At 42.0% G+C, this 27,023-nt stretch overlaps 5 protein-coding genes across 14 annotated transcripts in view; 2 read left to right on the forward strand and 3 right to left on the reverse strand.

The window, feature by feature from the left end:
- Nucleotides 1–714: 714 nt before the first annotated feature.
- tas1r1 (taste receptor, type 1, member 1) lies at nt 715–4,988 on the forward strand. The gene is made up of 6 exons (XM_068598064.1): nt 715–905; nt 1,380–1,692; nt 1,809–2,579; nt 2,679–2,897; nt 3,202–3,322; nt 3,998–4,988. Exons 1-6 carry the CDS (start codon nt 715–717, stop codon nt 4,921–4,923), a joined length of 2,541 nt encoding a protein of 846 aa, XP_068454165.1. The 3' UTR covers nt 4,924–4,988.
- A 3,185-nt stretch (nt 4,989–8,173) lies between these two features.
- On the forward strand, nt 8,174–8,691 carry LOC137801022 (enhancer of split m7 protein-like). The gene is made up of 2 exons (XM_068598417.1): nt 8,174–8,251; nt 8,344–8,691. Exons 1-2 carry the CDS (start codon nt 8,183–8,185, stop codon nt 8,689–8,691), a joined length of 417 nt encoding a protein of 138 aa, XP_068454518.1. The 5' UTR covers nt 8,174–8,182.
- A 1,253-nt stretch (nt 8,692–9,944) lies between these two features.
- Nucleotides 9,945–11,066, reverse strand: her12 (hairy-related 12). Its single transcript, XM_068598270.1, is given in 3 exon segments — nt 9,945–10,805; nt 10,921–11,039; nt 11,042–11,066. Coding segments are annotated over 3 exon segments (546 nt in total). The 5' UTR covers nt 11,058–11,066; the 3' UTR covers nt 9,945–10,394.
- A 3,161-nt stretch (nt 11,067–14,227) lies between these two features.
- On the reverse strand, nt 14,228–15,701 carry LOC137800601 (transcription factor HES-5-like). Its single transcript, XM_068597866.1, has 2 exons — nt 15,537–15,701; nt 14,228–15,427 (listed from the first exon to the last, which is right to left on the reverse strand). The coding sequence occupies exons 1-2, from the start codon at nt 15,699–15,701 to the stop codon at nt 14,993–14,995; spliced, it is 600 nt and encodes a 199-aa protein (XP_068453967.1). The 3' UTR covers nt 14,228–14,992.
- Nucleotides 15,702–21,542: 5,841 nt separating this feature from the next.
- ubr4 (ubiquitin protein ligase E3 component n-recognin 4) overlaps nt 21,543–27,023 on the reverse strand; it is a 50,274-nt gene continuing 44,793 nt past the window's right edge. For all 10 annotated transcript variants that reach the window (XM_068597262.1, XM_068597270.1, XM_068597269.1 and 7 more), the window contains 15 exons: nt 26,853–26,980; nt 26,325–26,432; nt 26,064–26,180; nt 25,737–25,927; nt 25,345–25,518; nt 25,120–25,219; nt 24,741–24,959; nt 24,507–24,620; nt 24,191–24,333; nt 23,955–24,080; nt 23,556–23,750; nt 23,179–23,403; nt 22,387–22,477; nt 21,974–22,136; nt 21,543–21,756 (listed from right to left, as the gene is read on the reverse strand). In XM_068597262.1, the coding sequence (XP_068453363.1) occupies nt 21,692–21,756; nt 21,974–22,136; nt 22,387–22,477; nt 23,179–23,403; nt 23,556–23,750; nt 23,955–24,080; nt 24,191–24,333; nt 24,507–24,620; nt 24,741–24,959; nt 25,120–25,219; nt 25,345–25,518; nt 25,737–25,927; nt 26,064–26,180; nt 26,325–26,432; nt 26,853–26,980 (2,159 nt within the window). In that variant the 3' untranslated portion in view covers nt 21,543–21,691. The remainder of the gene's footprint in view (nt 21,757–21,973; nt 22,137–22,386; nt 22,478–23,178; nt 23,404–23,555; nt 23,751–23,954; nt 24,081–24,190; nt 24,334–24,506; nt 24,621–24,740; nt 24,960–25,119; nt 25,220–25,344; nt 25,519–25,736; nt 25,928–26,063; nt 26,181–26,324; nt 26,433–26,852; nt 26,981–27,023) is intronic.

Consider the following 27,023-nt stretch of genomic DNA (forward strand, 5'->3'; position numbering starts at 1 on the left):
TTGCCCAATGTCAGATGGGATCAGCTCCAGTCAAAGATCCTGGATGGATGAAATGCCCTTTGTATTTACAATATTAACTCATCATTTTTAAGTGTAAAATCCACCTAAAAAATGTAGTTAGTTTTTAAATGTATTTGACATGGGCAAGTTTCATGAAAAGTATAATACACTGTACAAGAAGGATCTTTTGTCCAACATTGTAACAAAACACAAAGATGTCTTATGCTAATGATAATGCTTAAGCAATAGGGATTAATGCAGTAGTTATGGTCTTAATTGATTATAAGGGCATTACTACTGCAATAACAAGCTTCAAGATAAGCCAAATAGGGACCAAATAATTAATTAATATCAACCCTTCTAAGATTCATCCTGTGAAGTGAAGTTACCAGAAGACAAAGGAAAAATTAATTTGAGATTACTAATATATCTGCACTGAGCCACAAACTGTGTCCATGTACGGTATGCTCTGGTTTACTGTTTTATGTCATTTGTCAAAGATTAATAGAACAAAAACAAATCCATTTTCATGGTTTATTACATGTATGTAATATAGTTTAATGGCAGGGAAACTCTGCAGTCACACAAACAAATCTGACATGCAAATACTCTTGACTCAACTAGCACTCCCCAAAAAGATGCAAACGTTTACATCCCTCCCTCTACCACTCACTCACAAAACAGGTCCTGATTCGTTTTAGGTGGATTTGAAGTATGGATCTGTCTGGTGCTGTGCTTCTTTCTGTCGGCTGGCTGATGCTACAGTTGGCTGATGGGAAACTGGATTACATATCTCAGGGACAGGGAATGCAACTCCAAGGCGACTTCTTACTCGCTGGATTCTTTCCTCTCTATTACGCAGATGAACCAAGTGCTGCTTTTCCTGCTTTGAGTCCATGCAATGAGTGAGTTTTACTGGACACCACATTTCCAATTCCACGAATCAAAAGTATCTCACTGGTGGTCTGGCTATAAAATCAACCAAAAATATTGCTATCTTTAAAATATGTCTTAATTATTTTAGACTGTGGCTCAGTGTTTGAGCAGGGCCTTCAATCAGAGGATGGGCGGTTCCATCCCAGTCCCCGCTCATCCATGTCGATGTGTGTTGGGCAAGACGCTTAACCCCAAATTGCACCCATAGGCTGTTCCTGCAGTGTATGAATGGGTATACGTGATTAGATAGTCCTGATGGGCAGATGGCACTTTGCATGGCTTGCACTCCGGCATCAGTTTATAATTGGGTGTGAATGGGTGTGAATGGGTAAATGATGACATGCAGTTGTCACGTCCTTTGAGTGGTCGGAAGACGAGAGAAGCACTATACATATACAAGTGCAGCCCATTTAAATTTTGCTTTACCATGTTGTCTTTTGTAGAGGTACAATCAACAAACACGGATTTCACCTTTTGCAAGCCATGAGATTTGCTGTGGAAGAAATCAACAACGGCACCGGACCGAAGCTTCTTTTACCCGGGGTGAAGCTGGGCTACCAGATGTACGACACCTGCTCAGTATCGGCCGGTATTCTGGCCACACTGGACCTTCTGGCGCAGCAGCTTCAGAGCCCCTCTGAGACCGAGAGAGACACAGACTACAACAGGGAAAAGGCAGTGGCTGTGATTGGCCCAGACAGCAGCAGCAAAACTTTCACCCCAGCTTCTTTACTTGGGGCCTATCTTGTACCACAAGTAAGTTATTACCTGGAACGTTTTAATCGTGGTCCTAGAATTATTGCATATTCCACATGACATGAAAAGGCATCCCCATGCAAAATTATACCTTATAGGCTCTTTTGTTCTTTTAGATCTCTTATGAAGCATCAAATGAATTGCTGAGCAACAAGAAGATTTATCCATCTTTTTTACGCACAATTCCAAGTGACAAGAATCAGGTGACAGCTATGCTCCTGCTTCTGAGACGTTTCAACTGGACCTGGATTGTTCTCTTAGGCAGTGACAACACCTATGGTCTGGAGGGCATGCGAAGCCTGTTTCAGCAAGCACCGCACTATGGCATCTGCATCGCTTACCAAGGAATCATCCCCTTGCACACCGCTGACACAAACCAGACCATGAGGAACATAGTGAAAAGCCTACAGAAGACCAAAGCCAACACTATTGTGGTCTTCTCCAGCAAGTCAAAAGCCAAAGACTTCTTCCCGTTTGTCATTGAACGGAACGTGACAGGTAAAGTGTGGATTGGCACGGAGGACTGGTCGGCGTCTAGTCTGATTTCAGAGATATCTGGAATCCACACCATCGGCACTGTGCTGGGTGTATCCATCAAATATGCATCCATACCCGGTTTTGAGGAGTTTGAGAGAAAAGTATCTGAGGCTTCAAAGCAACACACTGACACTCAGGAAGTCTCTAATGTTACCAAGAGCCAAGGCAATGACTGTCTACATAGTGTAGACCTGTACAGCCTCGCCAGGGAGAAGTTTTCTCTGGAGAAATATGACATCACCTCCTCCTCCAATGTGTATAAGGCAGTGTATGCTGTGGCTTATGCTCTGCACCAAGCACTTGGTTGTGATTCTGGAGAGTGCCAAAAGAAGACGGTGTATCCATGGGAAGTGAGCAGATGTGAAGTTGTGTTTTTTGCAAAGAAGAAAATCTCTCAGAAGCACTTTGGTTATTTGGCATTGATGTTTCCCTCTTTCTCTCCACTTTAGCTGCTCTGGTGGCTTAAGGAGGTGCAATTCTCTCTGGGCAACACTTCTGTGTACTTTGACATGAATGGTGACCCGCCCACAGGATATGACATCATTGTCTGGGTTTGGAAGGGGACTGACTGGTCGGTCAAAGAGGTGGGCTCCTTCAGCCCAGATCCCATTGAGCTCACAGTTGATGAGAGTCAAATTGAGTGGCACGACACGGGAGCCTCGAGATCAGTACGACCTATTGGAGTATCTTTGACTAAAGTGTTTGTGTGAAAATCTTTAAAAACTCTGTAGTTTCTTATAGTTGTAGTTGTAGTTTCAGTGCAAAATTTCTGAATTTATCGGTGAGAAATATGCAAAAACGTAATAAAAAAATACATGTTCTTCAACCTAGAATAAAGTGTTTGTCAACTGCCGCTTTCATATATTTTCAATGGATAATAATGCAAGTTATAATAATCAGACATTTAAATTGAAAATGTCAATAACCGGTAGGTAAATATTATCTTTGTTGAACCCTGTTGGTTCCGTTTAGGTGCCGCTGTCTATCTGCTCTCTGCCTTGCCCGAAAGGCCACAAGAAGCTGCTGACAGGGCAACACACATGCTGCTTCGACTGCCAGGCTTGCCCCTCTGCTACTTTTCTCAATATAAGTGGTAACATAAAAACACACAGTAAAAAGTCAATGCACAGACAAAAAAAACAAACATAGAGGGCCAGTATAAAGGTGTTCCTGAGATGACATCTTTGCTCTGAATAGGACTGAATTAATTGGAACGGATTATGAATATTATGCAGAATTTAGAATTAATTATTGAACCCAATCAAACATTATCAGTGGGAGTGGGAGTGAATTTGTGAAGCATGTGATGAAGGTTGTTGTACAATGTGAAAGCAAATTAAACAATACAGAAAGATATCCCAAACTAGAGCATTAAAGAGCAGACAGATGTCCCCTGCACCAGTCAAGTCAAAGATATAATTTGATGATCGTAAAGGCGTAATAAAATGCTAAATCTTCTTTATGATTTGTACATCTGGACCAAAATGACCATTACTCCAACACAGCAGTATTTTTCAGCTGTTGTTTGTGAGGTTGTCCAGTAGGTGGAGCTGACTACTCGTACTATGTCCTGACGCTGCCACTGAAGGGATGCAAACTCCCTTTTTGAAAAGGGGCACTTTCCCTAACAAAGGCCAAAAAAAACCTTTCTGCTCTTGACCATAACATTGTCCTTTTGATGACGCACCAATTTCTAATTTAAATCCTTGTCACATTGGAAATAAAACAACAGCTCAGCTTTTACATCGGCGCTGCCTCTCTTCCTCAGAATCCATTACATGTCAGCCGTGTCTGCTGGAGCAGTGGGCTCCCCCCAGCAGCGAGCAGTGTCTGAACAGGACTGTCCTGCTGCTCGCCTGGGACGCCCCCCTCTCCATCGCCCTGCTCTTCTTTCTTGCCGTCTGTCTTCTCGGGACCTCCAGCTCCGCAATAATCCTCCTGCTCAACCTGAACACGCCCGTGGCCAAGTCTGCCGGAGGCCGCACCTGCCTCCTGATGCTGGCAGCCCTGACTGCTGCTGCAATGAGCTCTTTGTGCCATTTTGGCCGGCCGTCTCCTCTGGCCTGTATCCTCAAGCAACTTCTATTCATCTTCAGCTTCACTGTGTGCCTGGCCTGCATCACCGTGCGCTCGCTCCAGGTCGTCTGCATTTTCAAATTTTCATCCAAGCTGCCGCCAGCCTATGACAAGTGGGCCAAAAACCACGGACCAGAGTTTACAATTTTCCTAGTGTCCGCCACCATCCTGTTCATTTCTGTAATCCGTGTGGTTGTCGACATTCCCGAACCCTCTCAAGATCTTGACTTTTACAAGGACAGCATTGTGTTGGAGTGCAGTGGCACCCTCTCACCTGTTGCATTCCTTGAGCTCGCCTATGTATCACTGCTTAGTGTCCTCTGCTTCGCTTTCAGCTACATGGGTAAAGACCTGCCAGCCAACTACAACGAGGCCAAATGTGTGACCTTCAGCCTCATGGTGTACATGATCTCCTGGATGAGCTTCTTCACTGTCTACTTCATCAGCAGAGGCCCGTTCACTTTGGCCGCGCACGTGTTTGCGATACTCTTCAGTGTTGTCGCTTTCCTCGGGGGCTACTTCCTACCCAAAATTTATATTATTGCCCTGAGGCCGCAAATGAACACAAATGCCCATTTCCAGAACTGTATTCAAATGTATACCATGAGCAAACAATGAGGATTGTACTTATTTAAGTGATAAATTGTATGATGCAGAAATATAAGGTGAAATAACTGGAAATACACAGGTTGAGCGTCTCTTTTAAATGTATTTAACAACAGAGTTTAAAACATGAATTTTAAATAACTTAATTACCTTAATAAACTTTATATTTGTGTTTGTATACATTTAAAAATCCAATTGAACTAATTATTCATCTTAAACGGATGAGAATGTCAATGTATCTTTGGATATCCATGACTTGTTTAATCACAATAAATGTGTAATTTATTATGTAATTAGCAAATAAACAACAACAGGTCTAAGTGTGTGTTGGGTTGTGCATTTAATATCATTGTTCTGGCTTTAAGAAAGGTGCACTATCCATAGTACTCCAAAGGAAACCAGATGCTGCAGCGTCATGTAAACATCTCTTCCAGGTCTCTGAACATTCTCAGTTGGTCTATAGCTGAGATGCTGAGAAATCAAGACACAAACCAGGATACTATTATGGTTTCTCATGTTCACTGTAACCAGGATAAGTCTCAAAATTAGTATATCATATGACATGGTGTATACTAGTACACTATTATACTCGTGTATAATTACCCTGACGCAACATAACAGACAGGTCGATCAAATCAAGCATTTTGATTGGTTGAGAGTGAGTCACGGGGGGTAGTTTATTCAGACAATAAAGTACTGTACAGCCTGTTTACATTAACCAGCGTTCCATATCAGTGCGCACTCAAAATAACAGGTAGATTTAAATTGCGCGACCGTTAGTTGTCATTTCAAGCTTGACATTTACCAAACATGTGGAGCGGGGGTTTCTCTTGTACCTATACTTTTATTACAATAATAAAATAACAACACGCTGCTCCGTTAGGTAAGACAAGACGGCAACCACTTTATTCTTGTCTCCCTTTTCACTCGAACAAATCCTCCTCTATTTCCGTTTCCCCTCCACAATAAAAGCCATAGCTGTTTACGTACACAATATTATATCTTACACGTGTTTCGTGTAAACTTTGAACATTTTGGGAGGAATGACTTTCGATGAGAATGTCAGCGGCGAATAATGTGTTGGTGGTCCCTGCTCCTGCTGTACAGTCACACTGTACTAGTCTCTGAGAGACTAGTTAACGCTCTTGGAGACTAGTTAACGCTCTTGGAGACTAGTTAACGCTCTGAGAGCAGACTAATTAGCGGGGAGCGAGCGCGTAAAACAGGAAACTAAGACGAGGAACGAAAGGGGTTTTATCACAAAATAGTGATAATTTCCAGCGAAAGATAATCACCGTCGGCAATTTACCGACGTGAGTCAAGTTCTTTAAACATCATGGAGCGGGGAAATAACGGAGAAAAGACGGACAGAAGCAGCGAGAGCACTTATTTCCATCGGTGGCTGGGTCTCTTCCTCCACTCTGCTTTCAACCTCGAAGATTTACTGACCAGGTCGTCAGTTTTATAGTCCCGTATGCGTGTCCCGTATGTGTTTAAAAAAAGTCCCATACGGGACTATTTTCTCTACGCTACTGAAATGCGATACACAACTTTTAGTGTCTACAACTATGTTGGGTTGAAAGGCAGCTTACTAATACTGTTTATAATGTCGCTGGTAACCATATTATAATTATTGCTTAATTATAATAACTGGCACAAAATAAATGGATGTGTGTATGTTGGAGGGGATCAACAGCGCCCCTGGTGGCTGTACCAGGGACTGCGAATGCTGATGTTTGAAATGTGATTTATTTTTCGTAAAAAAAAAGATTTTCACTAGTATGAGATCCTTAAATGTTTCTCAGGAAGTCTTACTTGTTATTAGAATATTTGAAACTAAAAATATTTGGTCAAAAACCTCACAGGTATCCATAAAATAAAACCTTGATCAACAAGTGTTGGAGAAAAGACAGTCTTTCTGTAGTTTTGAAATGGTTTTTTTATTTGTTTAAGCCATGTTATGCTTTTATGGTTTATAAATGTTGGTTTGGGTCAACAAAGCAAATGACATGATCAACAAGTGGCAGCTGGTCACTGAAAGAAAAGTTTCAGTATTGCATGACGTAAACTCTCATTGCATATCAAATAAATGCATAATTGGCTCAAGCACACACACACACACACACACACACACACACACACACACACACACACACACACACACACAAACACACATACACACACACACTGCTGCTGTTGGCTGTTGTTTGAGAGGGGAGATGAAAAGACCTTTTGTGGCTGGGAGGTCAGGGGTATTGACCAGTAGATGTGTGAGTAGAGTCTAAGCTTGGTTTTCCCACAGTCTCTCTGTCCACTCCCAGCTTAATACCTTCGGTCAACAATAGAAGTGTGCCATAGCAGAACAAGCGGGAGTTTTATTGTTAGGACAACAAGGACCAAAGCAATGTGCTGTGGGGAAGATCTCAGGAATTCGTTTGACAAGCTTCTCAATCCTTTTCATTATGGAAAATGAATATTCATCATCACACAATATTCGAAACATGTGTGTCATCTGGTGAGCAAAAGCTTGAAACATCTTTGGTAAGTTCATATGACTGATCATTTTCTTTCTGAAAACAAAAACAGGACACCAAAGATGTCCCACAATGCTGTGACCAACAAATCACAGTCCACAAGGCAATATACACGATGCCATTACAGTGAATCTGCAGGTGCAAAATTTCTTAATTACTTAATAATATTGCATTTATTATTAAAATCCTCATATCATTATTACTTTGTGTAAAAATGCCTCATGTAGACTGAAACATAGGATATGAATTTGTTGAAGTGACACAAAGAGAAAAAGAGAAAGAGAAAAATCCTAAATATCAAAATTAGTGTAATAATTTAAAGACATGTTATATTTTCACACGCAATTCAATTAATAATAACATGTCTACTCTACCTTTTCCCTGGATGCCACCAATGCATTACATCCTGTTTAATTATTCCCTGGGAGCACATGATGAGATGCTGCCGGTGGTCCCCTGTGTGACTGCAGTGTGAGATAAGCAACAGCTCCTGATCAGAGACTGACAGCACATCATTCTCAGTCTGATTTACTATCTTGGGAATGGTTTTATCTCTACTGTTCAGCCTGTGATTGCTTCACCTCCCAGTTATTGATGTGTGTCCCATTGTTACAAATCCCAGCCCTTCATGGCTTTGTGATGCTAATACCTCACTATAAAATGATCAGTGGCTCCTCCGGAGAGATCACAGCTTTCAGTTTCAGCCTGAAGAAGCTGTGGACTTCACCTGCACGGACATGGCTCCCTGCTCCTCCAACTACTCCTCTATTCACCTCAATAGAATCTCTAAGAAAAACAACACAAAAGTGAGTATTGGGTTTTTTAGCTTGTGCCGCACAAATGTCTCATTGGTTATTGTTGATTTCAATCATGAGCTTACTTGCCTCCTCTTCGACAGTTGAGAAAACCTTTTGTGGAGAAAATGCGCAGAGATCGCATCAACAGCTGCATCAGGCAACTCAAGCTCATCCTGGAAAAGCAATTCAAGCAGGAGCCCAACTCCAAGCTGGAGAAAGCCGACATCCTGGAGATGACTGTGAGCCTCCTGAGTCAGCAGCTGCGGTCGGGCCTCTGTAGGAGCAACAGCAACCAAGGCTACTTCGTCACCCCTCTGCAGGGCCTCCAGCAGCAGAAGCAGCATCTCCATCAGGCCCAGAGAGCCGGCAGCTCCTCCCCAGTCTGCTCCACCCTTAGGCCCACCACGCTGCAGGACAGCAGCAGAGGCCCCGTGTGGAGGCCTTGGTAGAGACTCTGTGCATTTCAATACAATACTACCATAATATTTAGTATACCGGAAACTTATTTCCCAATGCATCAAATGTCAAATGCAGGATGCCAAATATAGCAGGATGTCTTACTTTCACCCATTCACATTTTTGCAGCATGCATCCACCATGCTTTTCTGGGTACCATGGGTATACGAGCAAGAGGGTCAAACGTGTAATAGGAGGAAGTAGCGTGTCCCAATTGAATGCAAATGTATGCAACTGGAGGCACTTTGTAAGGATAGCTTTGGTGTGGACTAAAAGTAAAAAGAAAAGAAAAAAGTATGCAATGTGGAACAATCAGACCTGAGGGGACTCTCCCTCACTATGTAGGAAATATGTTTCCAGCCTGCTCACGCACGATGTTACTGAGTGTTTTTAGTGTTTCATCACATTGATGAAAGATATGTAAGAGAGCTTCTGTCTTCTTAATCCCAAATTCACACTGGAGATCATTCACAACACATGAGCAGCTTCTGTTAGTGGAACAATATCACAGTGTCCTCATGCTTCCCAGGGAGGTATTTATTCCTGTTCCTTTTTGTCACTGAAAATAATATTGATCAACTTGTTCTGAAGTTGAAAATGTATGTCACGTTTTTTAGAGTGGTTGACTGAACTTGTCTGTTGTGACTTATTTGCCTTTAATAAAGGAAGAAAGTATTTGACTAAATGCAGGTTGTTTGTGTTCGATGTGTATTATTTTGTTGTGCAGTATTGTGAATGCATTCTGTGTATTGGAGATAGGATAATCATAAAACACATGTTAGTTTTTACCAAAACTTTAAACTCAAGTAAGTAACTTTGGAGAAACCAGCAAGAGTAAACTAGATTATGAGTATCCAATCTAAAAAAGCCACAGACTAAGGCAAACAGCCACAGATACCGATCCAATCCCCTTCTTTTCCTTCGCCAGAGCATTTGATGTATTGATTGCTGTCAAGAAATAAAGAAAATTTCAACAAATATAACAAAAAAGAATTCTAAAATACCTTATTTTAAATTTGGATTATGATAAAAATCAGTTTTTTTTGTTGTAGATATATTTATTGTGAATGGCCTAGTTGAGCGATCGATGAAAATGTCTAAGCAAAGCTTTTTTTTTTTAATGAAAAGTAAAGTCATTATTGTAAAGAGATGCTTTCCATATGAAATACAATGTGAATTTCTTGATTGTATCTTTTTATTTTTAATTGTCATACAAATGTTAGAAACACGTTTTAAGAGCCTATATGTGATAGCAAAACAGCAATATGTACAAAAATGTTAATATGAAGATCCATTTCCAACAAACTCGCCATCATCATCATCCTCTTACATACAATTTGGCATAGATAATTCACAACAGAAGAGAAATATTCTCAACAGCAACTGTCAGTATAACACAGTCTGGCAGATACTGTTACATCAAGCGGTCCAAAACTCCACTGGAGTAAACAGTCATTTCACAAGATCACTCAAAATCTACCTCCAGCTTTAAATACAAAGGAAAAGCAAACATCAAATGTGAATCAAAGTTAAAGCACAACAACCTTCAAATAAGTGAGAGCCGTCGCGCTTACTACTTGTCCATCAATGTGATGAGACAATAAAGAAACCCATCGTGAATGAGCAGGCTGGAAATATATTTCCTACATAGTGAGGGAGAGAGCCCTCAGGTCTTTAAGCGTCTGTGTGTCAGTCTCTACCAAGGCCTCCACACGGGGCCTCTGCTGCTGCTGCTGTCCTGCAGCGCGGTGGGCCTGAGGGTGGAGCAGAGTGGGGAGGAGCTGCCGGCTCTCTGAGCCTGATGGAGATGCTGCTTCTGCTGCTGGAGGCCCTGCAGAGGAGTGACAGAGGCCTCTGTGTTGGATCCAGCAGACATGAAGTGCATAGAGTCCCTCCAGCAGTTAGAGTAGCCTTGGCTGTAGTCGCTCTTAAAGAGGCCCGACTGCAGCTGCTGACTCAGGAAGCTCACAGTCATCTCCAGGATGTCGGCTTTCTCCAACTTGGAGTTGGGCTCCTGCTTGAACTCCTTTTCCAGGATGATCTTGAGTTGCTCGATGCAACTGTTGATGCGATCTCTGCGCATTTTCTCCACAATAGGTTTTCTCATCTGTGGAAGTGGAGACAGATAGGTAAGCTCATGATTGAAATCAGCGATAAACAATGTGTACATGTTTTACCATAAAAGCTGACACAAAGCCCTTAAACGCCTCTGCAGTACTTACTTTGATGGTCTCTTTCTCTGTGATCCTGATATGGTGAATAGAGGAGTAGTTGGATGAGCAAGGAGCCATGTCTGTGCAGGTGAAGATAGCATGGACTGCACTGTTAGCTCTGATGCCCTGGAGGGGCTGCTCCTCATTTTATACTGGGAGATTAGCATAACAAAGCCATGTGGCTCAGGCAGGGCTGGGGTTCCCACACTCTGACCAGTGGGACTCCCACCACAACAATGGGAGCCATGTCAATAACTCAGAGAGCATGTATCTGTGTGAGGCATGTTTCCCAAGATAAGCAACAGGTAATCAACATGTTATCAAGCGGTCATCTGAGAATTAATCATGGACTGAAGGTCTAAATTACATTTTTAGATGTAGAATAATGTAATGTTAGCCACACAAAAGTAAGTATCTTCAAAGGGGGAAGTCTGCAATTAAAGACCAAATGCTTCACTGCAATAAAACACTATACGTTGAAGTCGTTCATTTTCTCTTCAAACAAAGCTTCTCTTCCTCTTAAAGGCATTTTAGTAGCAGACAGGAACATTTATTTTTGTTTGCTCACAGGTTGACCACATTTAGGCTACACAATGTTTAAACTGGCGAATATAAAGTACAAGAGAAAGGAAGGAGCGGGTAGGGAGGTCGTCAGCGTTGACAAGTGACATCAACTGGCTGCAGGTGAAGCATTTGATTTTCCACCTGTTGCTTTTCAACTACGTGTTGCCTTATGTTACAGTTCACTTTCTTTTTGTCAAAAAGGTCCACGTTTACCACAGGAGTGATGTGTGAAGAAGACTGCAATAATCTGAAGAGAGACACGTATCAGAGTCAGTTAATGGTAACAAGTCATGAATATAAAGATTATGCCTTCATATTATTTTTTTAAGTGGCCCAAGCACATGCCAGTGTTAAAGACACCTGTTACATGAGAAGTGCACCCCACATATTACCAGTAAGTCTATCATTGATTTGTATTTGAACACTAGCGTAAACCGTTCACTTATGCATATTTAATTAATTTCATCTCCATGTTTCGTACGGACTTTTTTCATTCACCGTGCTGTATGTTGAATTACATGTGGTGAGACAAATCACATGTAGATTATGGTAGTTTTTTGTCACATATTAGTTAATTAGTTCTGCTGAAAAATGTAGGCAATCTATCATCATACACTCTTGTTTAACTTCCTCTAAAGGTCTGCAGACCCTGTTGTCAAGGAACTGTGTCAAATTAGAGTCAAGTGAAAGGCATTATGAGCGGGCTGGCAGTGTGCCTCTGAGGGCCTCCTCACTGGCTGGCCCCAGATGTGAAGCCGGCCTTGTGGGTGCAGTGTGAGTAGTCCCGTCTCCCCAGTTTCCCACCAGTCCTCAACATCAGGGTAAATGAGCTACAAAAGCCATGCCGCTCCTCGATGCTCCACTGGGAATGTTAATTGATCTTTTGTTGCAGGACAAACAGAAACTCTGTGTCTCGGTCCATCTGGGAAAAATCAAGTCAACTGGCTTCACTGCCTGGCACAGAGCAGCCTGTCTGCCTTTGGGCTGTGTTGACTCTTTTAATTTAAGGTTTCAGACATCCATCTACAACGCAAAAAGAAGCAGTCTTCATTTAGTCAGAGTGGAAATACTACCACATTCAAAGATGTCACTTAGAAACCTATGAAATAAAATAAATGGAGTTATTTCAAGTGACAAACTAACCTGAAATAGAATAACTAATAATATGAGAGTCAAAAATCATGCAGTCACTTCTATATGGGAGTAATTTCGAGTACTTGCGTTCTCTTCATTTTCATATTTAGATATATGTGAGTAAACCTCTCTGTCTGAATTCCTCTCTGTAGCCCTCTTGTCACCACTGCAGCATTTAACAGCACAGAAACGGCCAAATTTGTCAAGTCACGTCCATGTTTGGCTTTATTATCTGTCCTCTCCATTGATTTCATTGTGCACGTTTGTGTGAATATGTGCCTCCTCCGAAAGTTAGTGTGCACTGCACGGCTGCTGGGGGTCTTTGTCTACAAGTGTGTGTGAAGACAAGTTCCCCTCCCAATGGTAGCCTGAGAGCTCTGAATTCCTGCCATAAAGTCTCGGCCATTGCTCAGACCTGCGGCGGCGCAGAGCGGCTTCCCGTCAGCCATCTCTCTGTGAGTGTGATATCTCCCGTTTCCCACACTCTGTGCCTATTCACTGGCCCAAAGACGGGAACAATAGAAGTGTGTCTTGTTACACATCACATTAGCTACGGTGTTTGATCTCCTGTTGAAGGGGGAGGCAGCTTCAACCAGACCATCTGGCCTGGACAACTAGACCCTGAGAAAGTCCCATGCATGCCACATTTTCCACAACTTCTGCACACACAAATAGTTGTGAAAGACTTTTGTGGCACTTGAGGCATAATTCAAGCACTAGACAGCATGTCACCACCGCCACAACAGAAGTGGGTCATGTGTGCCTCAGTTTAAAAAAAAAATTGAACACCTGTGCACCAGTGAGGTCAGATGAATGAAACTTTAATAATGAATACTGGGGCAAGGATTAAGATTAAAGTTGATAAAGTAAAAATCTTCCCTGAGTATCGTTAGTCCTATTTTGGAACATACAGGTTTTTTTTTAATCTCATTTGTTGAAGGACAATTAGGTCATGTTTAGTACAATTATAGCTAAATTACCTAATTGTCCTTTAACAAATGAGATTAAAACACCTGTATGTTGAAAAAGAGAACTAATGATGCAAACAAATCAGTGTACTTCAAAACACACATTTACATCCATGACCTATCCTGGACATTCACTTTGTGCAGCACCACTGTTCAGCTCCTGAACCTCTCAAGACACGTACATGTGATTATATTGCAGTTTGGTTTTCGTATTGACTAATTTGGGATTTTTCCAATTCTTGAAATTATTCTTCAGAACAAATATGATTACACTGACCGATGGGGCCTCTGGCAGCAAACATAGTGACTATGCAGAGTTAGAGTAAGATATGAATATGTGACAAAGTACCACATTTTTCACATCGTCCAAAAAAAGTGCGACAGGACTCTAACCTTGATTTCTATAGTCTTGTTCCCTTAAGCAAGGCACACTAGCTGCTGTGATTTGAGTGCTGTGCTGAAACACTCTCTAGTGTGACTGGATATACAGTATGTCTATTTTCCAAACTTTGACCAGAGCACAAACTCTATACTGCTCTCCTCGTCATTGATAATTTATTTAATCATTCAAGATTTGATGTCAGAACTAAAACACAACCTCCAGTTGTTCAGCACTGCCGTCCTCTGAGAAAATAAAGACGCAAGTATAGTTTATGTTTGTAAAACTTCACGTGAAGTTTCCCATTTATTTTTCAAGTTCAAAGGCACACTTCTCAAGGAAGCAATTCAACAGATTATTTTCGTAAATATTGATGTCAACATAACATAGCCTTTATAAAAGGTATTCACTTAAAGATGAAAAAAAACATCCATTATGAAAATGACAACCGAACAGTAAACCGGTACAACACTCCTTCACACATAGACCAAATAATGGTTACACATAGTCATAATTAAGATAATCGTAATAAGATTTACAGTAAAAGTGAATCCATGGGATCCAATTAAGGGATGCTGTTGATTCATCAGCACCAAGCTGATGAAATGTATCTGTCAGAGATACTTAGTATCAGAGATAGACAGTCGTTCAAACACATAAATCAAACCGTGTCTCAGACACTTAATTAGTTTCAACCCCATAGGGGTGTTACAACACGACAATTCAGTGATGTTTGCAAAACAAACAAACAAACTTATTTTTCCTCACAGGAACAAGAGTAAGCACTTTAAATAGTAAAGTGTATAATGTGTATACACACGGTGTACAAGTTCAGTAAAACCTGATCATTTCAGTCCTTCCAAAGGAATACTGGCACATTGTGCCCATTTCACCACACTACTAAAACTCTCAACAATATTTACTCTCCTGCAAAAGGAAATAGACTTCAATGAGTCTTCAACTTTCTGTCTGTGACGTCCACAGACGTAGTTCTCTCTCTCTCTCTCTCTCTGTGAGAGGTGATGTCGTCTCCGTCCTACCAGGGCCTCCACAGGGCACTGCTGGCCTGGCTCACACCTTTGCTGGAGCTGATCTGATGGAGCGGAGAGCCAGGAGGGGACAGGGTGCAGGGAGTGTGGCTGGACGCCTGCAGGCCATGGAAGTGGCTGAGCAGCCGTCGGTGGGCTTGAGTCTGGACCTCGCAGTGTGACAGGAAGCTGACGGCCTCCTGCACGCAGCGGGAGTAGCCGTCGCCGCCCGTCACCGGGCCAGAGGTCAGGCCAGCCTTCTGCTGCTGCTTCTGGTGCTGCCAGCCTCTCAGGTAGAACACGGCCATCTCCAAGATGTCCGCCTTCTCCTGCTTAGAGTCGGGCTGCTGCCTGACGAACTCAGGACTAAGCAGAGATTTCAGCTGCTCGATGCAGGTGTTGATGCGGTCTCGCCGCAGTTTCTCCACCATTGGCTTTCTCATCTAAAGGAAAGATAAAGAAATGTATTTAGTACATGAAATCAAACTTTTTCATAGCACATGAACACTATTCAACAAGGAAGTAGTGCAACTTTGTAGAAATCCAATTTACCTTATGAGAAGGAGCCAGGTGTTCCTTGGGATAGCTTGCTTGTCCAAAAACAGTGGGTGCCATAGCTGTAAAGTCAGTGCGTTCCTGCTCGGTTCGAAGAGCCAGTTGAGTCTGAGCTGCCTTCTCCTCTGCCTCTGCCCTGTATTTATACACCCAAATCTCCATATGAATGTGTGGGTCTTGGGCTTGTTGGAGTTTCTCACAGTCCCCCAGCCAATGAGAGCGCTGGGAAGGGCTTTGAGGAACGCAGGGCTGCCACATGCTCAATGAAGTGTTTATAGCCGTGGGGACAATGACTGTGTCTCCGGGGAGCAGGTGGAGGAATAGACTGCGAGAGAAAGAGTGCGCTGGGAGGGGTGGGAGGGAGGAGGGGGATGTCGCTGGGAGACTGACCCAGTGCTTGTGTTGATATGGGAAAGTGGTGACCCCAGAGGGAAGCACGCCGCTGTCTCATGTCATCTCAACCGCCACATAATTGAGCACAAAGTGCCTCCGCCACCAGGCACACGTGGGTGTTACAGAGGGCCAGCCATGAGAAAAGGCCAACATGCAGCCACTTCCCCCAGTTTGACACGGCAGACTTTGCTCGTGGAGCCGTGCAACAGTTGAGATGTCTCAGAGAGGAATGGGAAAAGCTTCTTAGCGAGTTTGAGACTCAAATAAAATGTACTTGATGAAGGAAAAAGAATGTGTGGAATGTTTTTTTTTGGCCCACACAGTTTTATTAGGACAATAGTATATATTTGACATGAAAACTTCCTGCATTTTAGTTTTCCTCTGGAGTCGGAAAGATTGTGTTTAAAGATAATAATTATTAAAATGTTAAAATGCAAACATACATTACATTTGATAGATTGGTTTCCTCGTTGAACTTTGACCTATCGTTCTGTTTCTGGTATTAAAAAGGCAATATTACTGACATTACAGATGCTCTCACTCCACATAAGTGTGGCTGAAAAATCAATACCAACACTTGATATGTTGCTTCTAAAAGAACTCAGAGGTCATGCTTTTGAAGTTCAGTCTGTCCACTTTAATTTAAGTTATGATAGGTGAATATGATTTCAAATGTAGGCAAGAAACCTGCTTCAACTGTTAACATCTTAACAGTCTCCACACTCCCGGCACATGTTCACACATCAGGCACACCCCTGGCATACTCATGCAGACAGCCACACTCTCATTCACTTTCCCTCTCTCCACACACACACACACACACACACACACACACACACACACACACACACACACACACACACACACACACAGCTGGCTGACCTGCCTGCCGCTGGCCACGTCTCAGTCACACGCTCCCTTCCTGCCTGTGTGGAACGTGGGAGCCGCTGTGGTCCCAGGCTTCCCACACTTCAGTGTTAATGACACTGAGGCCGGCTGCACAAAGGAAGTGTGCCCCATCGAACAAAGATTGAGGGAACAACCCCCCTCCCCATACACACACACACACACACACAACCACACACACACACACGCACAGAAGAGTGCTGTCAACAGGGCTTCCAGGCACACCATCTGGACGGATAGTACGCTATTGTCAGCCAATCAAGCATGGGAGACGCTCACCGTGAGAATTGGAGAGGCTGAAATAGAGACAGAAAGTTAAATAAGAGAATAGGCTGTGTGTGTGTGTGTGTGTGTGTGTGTGTGTGTGTGTGGAGGGTGGGATACCTCGTGCTTTGGTTTGCTCAGATTTCTTTTCACGGTTTGGGCCTTAAAATTATTAGACGCACAAAATACAAAGTTCTAAATAGTTAAATAAAAAAAACACACATTAAGGACTCCAATATAGAAATGGTAATGGAAATTTAATAAACTATAATACCCTAATGCTCTCAGTTGTGATAAAGCATGTGATGATTTAACATATTACTGATCTTTAAAAGGCAACTTTCTCTACATTTTCCCAACAGAAGTGGAAGTGTCTCATGCCATTCAGCTTTAGATGAACATCTCTGTCCAACACGTTGTCCAGATACTTCTCCATGTAGGTCGTCCTCAGGCTGACATTTTCCCTCTATGTTCCCACCACATATCACTCCCAGTCAATACAATAACGAGGATATCTCCCTCGTTGTGGCGCATCAGCAGAGCGACAGGAGTTCAACGAAGGGCCCCTCCCACCGGTTTGTTTGGATTGGGGCCATTGTGCCCCATGAATTCAACTAATTCATTCACATCCTATTGTCATAACACTGCTTTGTGATTGGCCAAACACTGTGAGAACCAGCATCACATTAAATCGATGGAATAGTTGGTATAAATTTAAAAAGGAGGGACGTTGCAGTGGCTGAAATCATAACTCTGACCACCTCTTGTAGCCGACACCGGGCTGGACTGACTGACTACTCACCATGAGGGATCAGCACACAACGTAAGCTGAAATGGAGGAAACTCATGTGTCGACGAAGTTAATTTGGCTAATTTCTTTCAACTTCTGTCTCCTTCAAGGTCATTCTGGGGTCATAGCCAGGTTTTATTTTCAGGACCATGACTTGATAGTGGAATTTGATTCTTGAGTATGACTTAAGGTTAAATGAAAGAGTCGTTCTGTTATTTTCTAATTAATTCTATTGCAAATTTGTTTTTAATTGCCAGTTTTTTAGATTTCTGTCACACCCCAAGACAATGGAGGTAGACTTTTGGTGAGAACACTCACCAACAACCTTTTTTCTTGGGAACTTGAATCCAATGGAGGGAGGGTCTAAGAACTATACAAGCTAATTCTGGGAAGACAGTAGCTGTTTGACAATCAATGACGGGAGTATTAGAATGAAACTCTTTCACATTTTTTGTGTGATGGCAGTTGATTTCTGTAAATGGCTTCATTTAAATCTGGTGTCTTTTCTGTGTGTTCAGCATTCATCTGATGTTTCCCCCTTGTTTTCTTCTCCTCAGCATGTGTAAGATGATGGTTTTGGAGAGGAAGTGCACAGACAGAGCAGTGAGGCTCCGCTCAGCAGTGGAGAGCCAGATCAACACTGGGGTGTCCAGCTCCGACGTGTGGGACAAGACGGTTTCTTTCTTCACGGTGAAAAAGGCCTTGATTTTCCATAACGGCTTCACCAAATCCTCCAGAGAGGCCATGCGGCTGTTCCCCTCGCCTGCTGAGGACGTGGCACCGCTGTGCTGCCAGTAACAAGTGGACACACACATGAGAACATGAAATGAGGTGGGATGTGTGGGGGAGAGTGTGTGTGTTTTGTAGTAATAGACATTGTCAAGGAGAAGCTCCAAATGGAAAACATCCTTCAGATGGAAGAGGACTTTAAATCTGGTTTTCTGTCAAGTGTGCCCACCACTCGAAGTGGAAAAGATGGAAGATGTATACCATAAACACTGATGTTATTGGTCCTCAGTTTGGCCGTACAATGTGCATTCTATGCCTTAAGCCTTAGTACTCCTCAAACAGAAAGACCTAAAGACTGTGTTGCCAGGTTTCTTTTAACTAAAGCCATATTCCTTTGTATAAAAGGGGGAATGTGTATGCCAATGCATACTTTGTTTTGTAAATGTTTTTACATTGTGTCAAGTGATGTCATTTTAGTCGTCATAACTGAGATGTGCAATATTTGCTTCATATGAAAGTAAAAAATAAAGTGATACTGTTTTCCTAACATTTGCAGTTTGTGTTGAAAATGATTTCCTAACACTAACAATGATGGTAGATTATTTTTGACGAGACGTTTGCAAATGTACATTTAGAAATTAATATATTTAGGTCAATATGAGTTTTTCTATTTGGTTAACAGAGATTAAGAAAGAGTTATAGTTCTCACATGATCAGTGTCTTCATAGAAATCGCCCTCTAGTGGCCTTTATACTACTACACTGCAGCTTTTGTCTCTGGTCTGAATGCCTCAGAGGGCTTCTACGGGTTGAGGTTTCTCTTACAGTAGTTGACCTAACAGTCAGACAGATTTTGATGTTTTTCTTGAGCTGTGAGGCACAGTTGGATGCTCAGGAGTAGGATAAAGGATATTGAGTTTTTGGATCTATGTGATCAGACCGTTGGCAACCCAGGTGTGTAGTTGGATGTAGTGTGTAGATCTGGAGCCCAACTGCACACCCATATGGTGGGGAAATACCAGATATTTAAAAGGCAATGCATGAAGGTAGTCGTAACCCAAAGCTGCATTTGACCCTTTTACTTTTTAAAAAAAATTAAGACAGATAGTGTTTCTTCAGAGAAACCTCAAGTAATGAACGCAGTGGTTAATTAAAGTAATACAAATCAAACAAACTGTTACACACCTAAAGTAAGACTGTCATTTAAATATTGATTGAGCCTATATGGTACACTGTAAGGAGAACGTCCTTGCATTTGCAGAACAAAGTGGGTCTCTGCGGAAAAATAAAATCACAAGCGAGATCCAAAAACACATCTACAGTTACCGCTTCGGTGCTGCCAAAAAGAAAGAAACGCATGTCTTTGAGATTGTATTGTGTATTCTCTGTATCCTGACAGAATATTTTACACAGGCCTTTTAACCAGCAGACATCAGCACCAAGTTATTAATTATTAATAACGGCTCTGGTCTATTAAACTGTTCCAGTGAGTCAGGACAACACGAGCATTCAGTGCATTCTGAAGTAGCTAAAAAGCATTCAGCCGCCATTCATTTTCCAACAACTCTTTCTACAGACGACCAACAAATAAGCTGTTTTGGTGTAGAACAGCACATTTGTGTAAAGAGTACATTTGTGTAAACAGTGGCTGGAACAGAAGAGGTTACCCCGAATCACATTTGGAATTATAACGGCTTTATTAATCATAGGCTAAATTCAAAAAGCAGACATTCAGCAACAGTTGAACATTGTAGCAGCGGGATTAGGAGTATTAACAATACACTAGGTGAACTCCACACCATGCATTCGGCTCTCGAGTACAGGGACACCTTTTGAGTTGAAAGTCAATCGCTGAGGATGAAACTCAACGGCACCTTGCTTTCCAGAAATCTGTTCTGGGGATTGACATAAGAGTGTTGGCTCGAGAAATAAAGAAACTGTCGGAGAAGAAAAACTGAACAAGAAAAACATCAGTGAAAGAAAAAAAGTGTCTTAAGGATATAATGTAGGTCTGTTTTATTATTAATTTAGACAAGTCTGATATTTTGTTGCAACAGATGGAAACTTTCAGTTCACTTTGTCACAAAGGCATGGTTTTATGGGAAAGAAAATTAAACAAACTTTTATTCATTGTTCTTTTCACCAATTTGCTTCAGAAGATGATAAAAGAAACCTTACGCATACACATCAAATCAAAACTTTTCTTATTGTCCATCACTCAAATTCCAGTTAGAAACTACAGACCAAACAGCAGGAGCCCCGAAGAAAAGGACAGCTTAGCCAGCAACCATGAGACACTGACACCTTGTTATTTTAAAAAGCCGGACCAAAATCAAACTTAAATCAAACAAGAATGAAAACTAGATAAAATCAAATGCCACTCTTAACACGTGGTGGGTCAAATCCCAAAACATTTTTAGTAACCATAACATTGCAGCCCGATATTCAGGACGGGGAGGGGGGGGGGGGGGTGGGGGGTTGAAAGTCAAATAAGTCTCGGAGCTACAACAGAATTTCCTTGTTATTCCCATCAACCAAACAACTTATTTTATTCTTTCAGCGCGCCATTCTGTGACAATCTGTGATGACCTTAAAAGACAGAACAATGGTGAAGCTTCATGTTTGTTGGCGATGAACCAGAAAATAAACAAAATGTCTCTAGTTTCAATCACCAGTCGTCACCAACTATGGACTGAAGCGATCTGAATCCGAGGGGCAAAGTGTAAATTCTGTTTTAGTGCGGTTTAACAACAGCATTGTGTTTTGTGTTAAACGTTAGAGATGTTGCCAAAAGTGGATGAGTTTTTAGACTACACATAGTTTCAGCTTGAAGTTAATTTGAAGATGTCATATGGGGGAGGGAGTTGAGTAAGAGGCAATGTGTATACTCTGTGTGTGTGTGTGTGTGTGTGTGTGTGTGTGTGTGTGTGTGTGTTTGTGTATACTGTGTGTGTGTGTGTGTGTGTGTGTGTGTAAAAAGACAAAATTGTTTTCTTTTTTCAGTTGGTAGGTGTCCCAACTGTATTTGCAGGGCTGCTGTGTGTTGGAGGGTTGTGGGTTGAGGTTGGCCATCAGGGCAAAGAGTTCAACAATTCCTGCAGGAAGAGGTCTGGGTCTGCGATTTCAGAAAGAAGACCTGTAATTGAAACACAAAGTCAAGTACATGAATAAAATTCACATCACGGTTTAAGACTTTAATGTCAGGAGTCAACAAGAATAGTGCGCCATCATAGCCCGTCCCGGTTTAACCAGATTTGTCTCATTTCCAAATGAATTCCGATCCCTGAAGAATTTTTCTATCTCTTCATTTCGGTAACAAACGGGCAGTTATCAATGTATGCATGTATACTGACCTACAACATCACAGAACTCTGACAAGGACTCAGCTGGCATGAGTTCATCCTGGAAGGCCCTGAGCACGCGCTCCGAGGCCTCGTAGATGGGCATGTCGTTGTGACGGACATATTCTGCTAGCGAGAAGGACCAGCCCCCCTCTGTGTTGCTGGTGGGTACTTTCTGTACAGCCAAAGAGAAGAAAGAGAAGTGAAGACAAAATCCAGCTTGGTTTTCCGTCACTGTCAAGCCCTTGATTAGATGTTACCATTGATTCATTATTAAACACATGCAACTTTACTGAGACGACAAAGAATGAGTAATCAGTGCACAATTGTTCATAGCATCCAAACGAAAACAAAAACAGAAAAGCATTTGAATTATGTTTGTGGCATCAACATGCCCAGTAGCTCTGAGACTTTAACACATTTACCCTAAACGTGTCGTAGACCAGATCCACCAGGGCCCAGAAGAGAAGAGGTGAGCGGTAGACTGCATATTCCTTTGGTGCTTTATCTGTGAGTCTGAAGATGAAAGTGAAAAAGAGGATGAAGGTAAAGAATAATTGTATTTTCAAGTTAAAATTAAAATCCTACATATAAAGCATTACAAATGTTAACTTGAATTGAAGCATGAGGTTAATGTTAACCTCATGCTTCAATTCAAAACAGATTCTCCATTCATTACGGAGGGGTGCTAATTTAATGATTGACTTCAGTTCAAATTATAGCATTTACGCAGATTTAAGTGTGTATAAGATTATAGCGTATACATTTCATTAATCGCAATAATTTAATCAAAATAGAACAAAAAGTCAAACGTATCATGCACAAATAAATACTTTTTTAGTTTTTCTTAGTGATTTAACGAGTTCAAGTTATACAATTGATTGGTTTAAGCAAGCTTTATTTTTTCCTCTCAGAAACTTGGAAGTTGGGAATAGACTCAAAATCTTGGAAAATACGAATCTTGGATGAATCGATTCAGTCGCCCACCCCTACACCGTACTTGTGTGTTTTTATTAACTCAGATGTGTTTTCAACAAACTCTGGTTTATCAAAAATGCCCATAACTGGTTTTAACATTGCAGTTACTTTCCATCCCTAAACTTATGGCGCAAACTGAAAATTAGACATTTCCTACTTGATCCAAACTGAAGGGATTTAACAAATATGGCAGTAACAAAGAGCAAAATTAAAGAAGTGAAATTAGTTCAGTGTCATACTTGTTGGTGCAGACTGCCGAGACCTTGCGGGCGTGTGCGTTGACCAGGAGTCTTCGTAGGAAGTATAAACGTGAACTCCTCCAGCGTTCAGGTGCCATGATGTGCATGGCCAAGATGGTGAAATAGTGCGGCCCTTCAACCTCGTATGAGCTCTCCACCCATTTTTCACACGGTTGCTCCTGGAAGCTCTGCAGATTCTTCTCCTCCCGGGACGTAGCCCTTGTACTGCAGTGCAGCGACGTGAGACGAGGAGAGGAATACATGAACGATACAAGCTGAATGTCAGACTTTTGGTTTGTGTTTTCTAGCAGCTGGGCATTGGTACAGATCATTTAATTTCTGTGGTGAGACATTTTTTCCAGTAAAAGGGTCCTTACGTGTTGAGGACGTAAAGCACAGTGTGGATGATGTAGGGGATGAGGTGGATGTTGCTCTCTCGTCCTCCTCCTCCTGTGTCCACGCTGAACGATTGTTCAGTAGCAAAGCGGAGGAACAGCAGTTTGGTGTCATGGATGTTGAGTTGGTACGTTGGCTCCCGCTGGCCTGTGCACTCCTGCAGATATGTGTTGTGCCTGTGCGCCAGAGAGAAATCCAGTTGGGAATGATTAACTGTGAGCCACACAGAGAAACACCTTTCTGTGTTTCTGCCTTTGTGGGGGGAATTGCAGTAACCCCGGCTTCAAACCACACATGGAAGAGTGGTCTATAACAATGCACAGTTACACATAGTTGACTATAGGCTGAAACCCCTTGAGTGTGCTGATGGATGATTCTACCTTGCTAAGCATGTAGCAAAGGCTGATTCTGGCACATGTGGGCCCCACACAGGAAGCAGCCCATTGCATTTGGTGTTGGCGTTCTGGAGAGCAGCACTCTCCCATTCCTCTCGTCCACGAGCCAGCCTGCCCCAGGGGATAAGATCAGATTGGAATCAATGAAAAGTGGGGTTATCCAACAATAATATGAAATGGCATTCTAAACACCAGCCGGTATATGATGGCGTTGACGTTACCTGACAGCTGCCAAATGGCAGTCATAGTGGACTATGTTAAAGTGCGACACAGTGCTGTAGCCCTGCTGCTTCCTCGGCTTGTTTTCAAAGTCCTCCAAGGCCACACGCTTCGTGAAAGTGTAAATACCCAGGACTTTGGTTGGCTGAGACAAAGACCAAAACGTTATTTCAAAACACCATCAGTGGATTTAGTATAGAAGAAGATTGACTTATTCAGTAATCAGGGATTCAAAACGCAAGCTGATATTTTATGGCGTTTGCCTCCATTGGCAGCTGAAAGATAAAATAATTTTATCCAAGATAAAGAAAAATGTACCTGGAACTTGTAACCTTCTCTACAGATGCAGCAGGTCAAACCTGGCTCCTCTATCAGCTCCTCCATTTGCTTCAACAGGGAGGTCTTGGTCACCACCTGACCCTTCTCATTGGTCTGAAAGATCAACACATATGCAGCATATAAATAAAATAATATAACCATGGACTGTGATAATGAACCAGAGTGGTAGAGATACAAATGAACACCATTTAAACAAAGAGAAATGAAGAGTACCGTCATGCCCAGTGTTCCCAAGGCCTTCTGTCTCATGGCCATAGCCATACGCTTCTTCTCAGATCTGGTCTCCCTGCGGGCTGCTTCAATCTTCAGCTTGACATCACTGTGCTCCCTCAGTGCCTCAAGAAGGTTTTCAGCTAGCGTGCCGATGCCTTCATCACTGGATACCTGCTCCAGCTTATGCAAGTTGGTTATTGAATCTGTGCCTATTAGCGCCTGAATAGAGGATAAGAAGACAACACATCGTGTTAGGCAGGCAGGTTTGTTTGCCAAAGTATTGTTGATGCAGAGTTTGCAAATGGTATCCAACAGGTTTAAATAGTGTTTTTAAGCCATGGGAACAATAACGATATATACCATCTATAATGTTTAGTACCTGTGTGGGAGGATGCTGGGTCGCCAAACCCCGGAGCAATCTGAGAATGAAGGGTAGTGCTGGTCTGGAGAGAAACTTTTTCCAGACATCTGCATCCAGACTAATTGGAGAGAGAAGAATAAGAAAAAAGGCTTCATCACTCAAGCAGACATATTTAATTTTAGCAAAAGGTATTGATAGATATCTATCTATGAACACATATCTGGAAGATGTAAGAAACTCTACTTTTTGGCATTGGGGATATGCTTCTTCATGTAGTCCAGTGCACTCTGCGTCATTCCTTTCTGGAGAATAAGATCTTTCAGCTGATGGCCGTTGATGTTATTTTTGATTCCAGCAGCGATTTTACAGAAACAATCCAAAAACACTTTGTCTTCTGCACTATGCTCCTCGTCGTACCTAAGAAAACAAAGCCAGGGGTCAATTCTACTATGCCATAAACTGTGAAACGCCGAAGACTCTTGGAAGAGGTGTTGTTCTCCGAGTGGCACAAATGTATCTGAACTGATCAGCCTTGTTTGATAATGTAGCTGTAAATGTTTCTATCCATCCAACATTATCCATTTTAAAACCTTCAATGTGTGTTTATTTGTAAGTAGAAGCTGAGTGCTGCCCACTTGTCAAAGCTGCAACATGGTTTGAAACGCTCCACCAAGATCCTCATCTTCTCCAGTTCCCCGAAGGACAGGTATGGGATGATGCGCAGCAGACCCTGCAGCACGCTGGGGTTGGAGCGCACAAACGGGGTGTTGATCTGGTCCAACAACATGACCAGCTGATCTTTGTCTCCCGTCAGCAGCAGGTTACCCTGGAAAAGACAAATCAGTGTCCATTCGATTTACAGTTACAAAAAAAGATATTTCCAGGTTATGATACGATTATGATGATGTCAAACATTCATCCGTTTCTTTACTCAGAAGGCCGAGTCTGGTTTGGATGCTTACCTTGTCCTCTGAAATCTCTGCATTGGCTTCGTCTAGAATAATCTCCATGATGCTCAGAACCTGCTCCGCGATGGAGGCGCCACCACTGTCCTTACTCTCCTGTTCTGCCACTAAAGCCTGAGAGGAAATGGAGTTTCTTATAAGACTGATAGACTGTATTGGGAAAGCCTTGCATTGAACCACAATTTTAAATTTGATTAATACAATTGCACCAGAATCAGATTAAGCAAAACAATTTTACCAAGCCAATGTAACTCTCACCAGATTCAGAGTTCCCAGCATGACGTTAAGTGTGTTCATTTCCGGTTTGACCAGCTGCTGCCTGTTGATCTTCACCTTTACACAATAACTGAACAACTTCAGCAAAACCTGTAAGTGAGAGAGAAGAACATGTGTCACTCTGCAGCTCTGCTGTTTATATTTATGGGAATGCACAAGGGATTGCTGCATAACACTTTGTAACCAAAGTTTTCTGTATTTGGTCTGAAAAATGTAACAGCTGCGCTCCGTTTAGCACACAGTAAAAAATAATCCATGTCAACTTCAGGAGATACATTCTGATTGAGTTTAAGCTTGAAAAGCTGATAACATTTCAGACTTTTATCAGCTTTTGATCAAATTATTTTATGACTTATAGTTAAGTCAAAGTACAAATTATATTATTATTGTATATAAAAGACAGTTTACATTTTAAACATGTTTAATATTTTAAACATGTTTACATTTCAAAGATTTTAATATGCTGTACAAGGTCAGAAAAACTGATTCAAGTTCTATTTAAGGGCTTACTGTCAGAAGATGTCTTCCTTGTTTGAAATCTTTGATTCCAGAGAGCCGGTTGAGCATACACTCCAGTCCTCCACACTGTGCCATGACTCCTGCCATCTTGTACACCTCCTCATCATCCTCTTCTTCATCTGTTATATGGGGATATATATTTCTTTTAATTCCAAAAATCCA

Source organism: Clinocottus analis, unplaced genomic scaffold, assembly GCF_023055335.1.
Source record: "Clinocottus analis isolate CAN_PGR_092001 unplaced genomic scaffold, fCliAna1.0.p SCAF_4, whole genome shotgun sequence".
Taxonomy (NCBI): Eukaryota; Metazoa; Chordata; class Actinopteri; order Perciformes; family Cottidae; genus Clinocottus; species Clinocottus analis.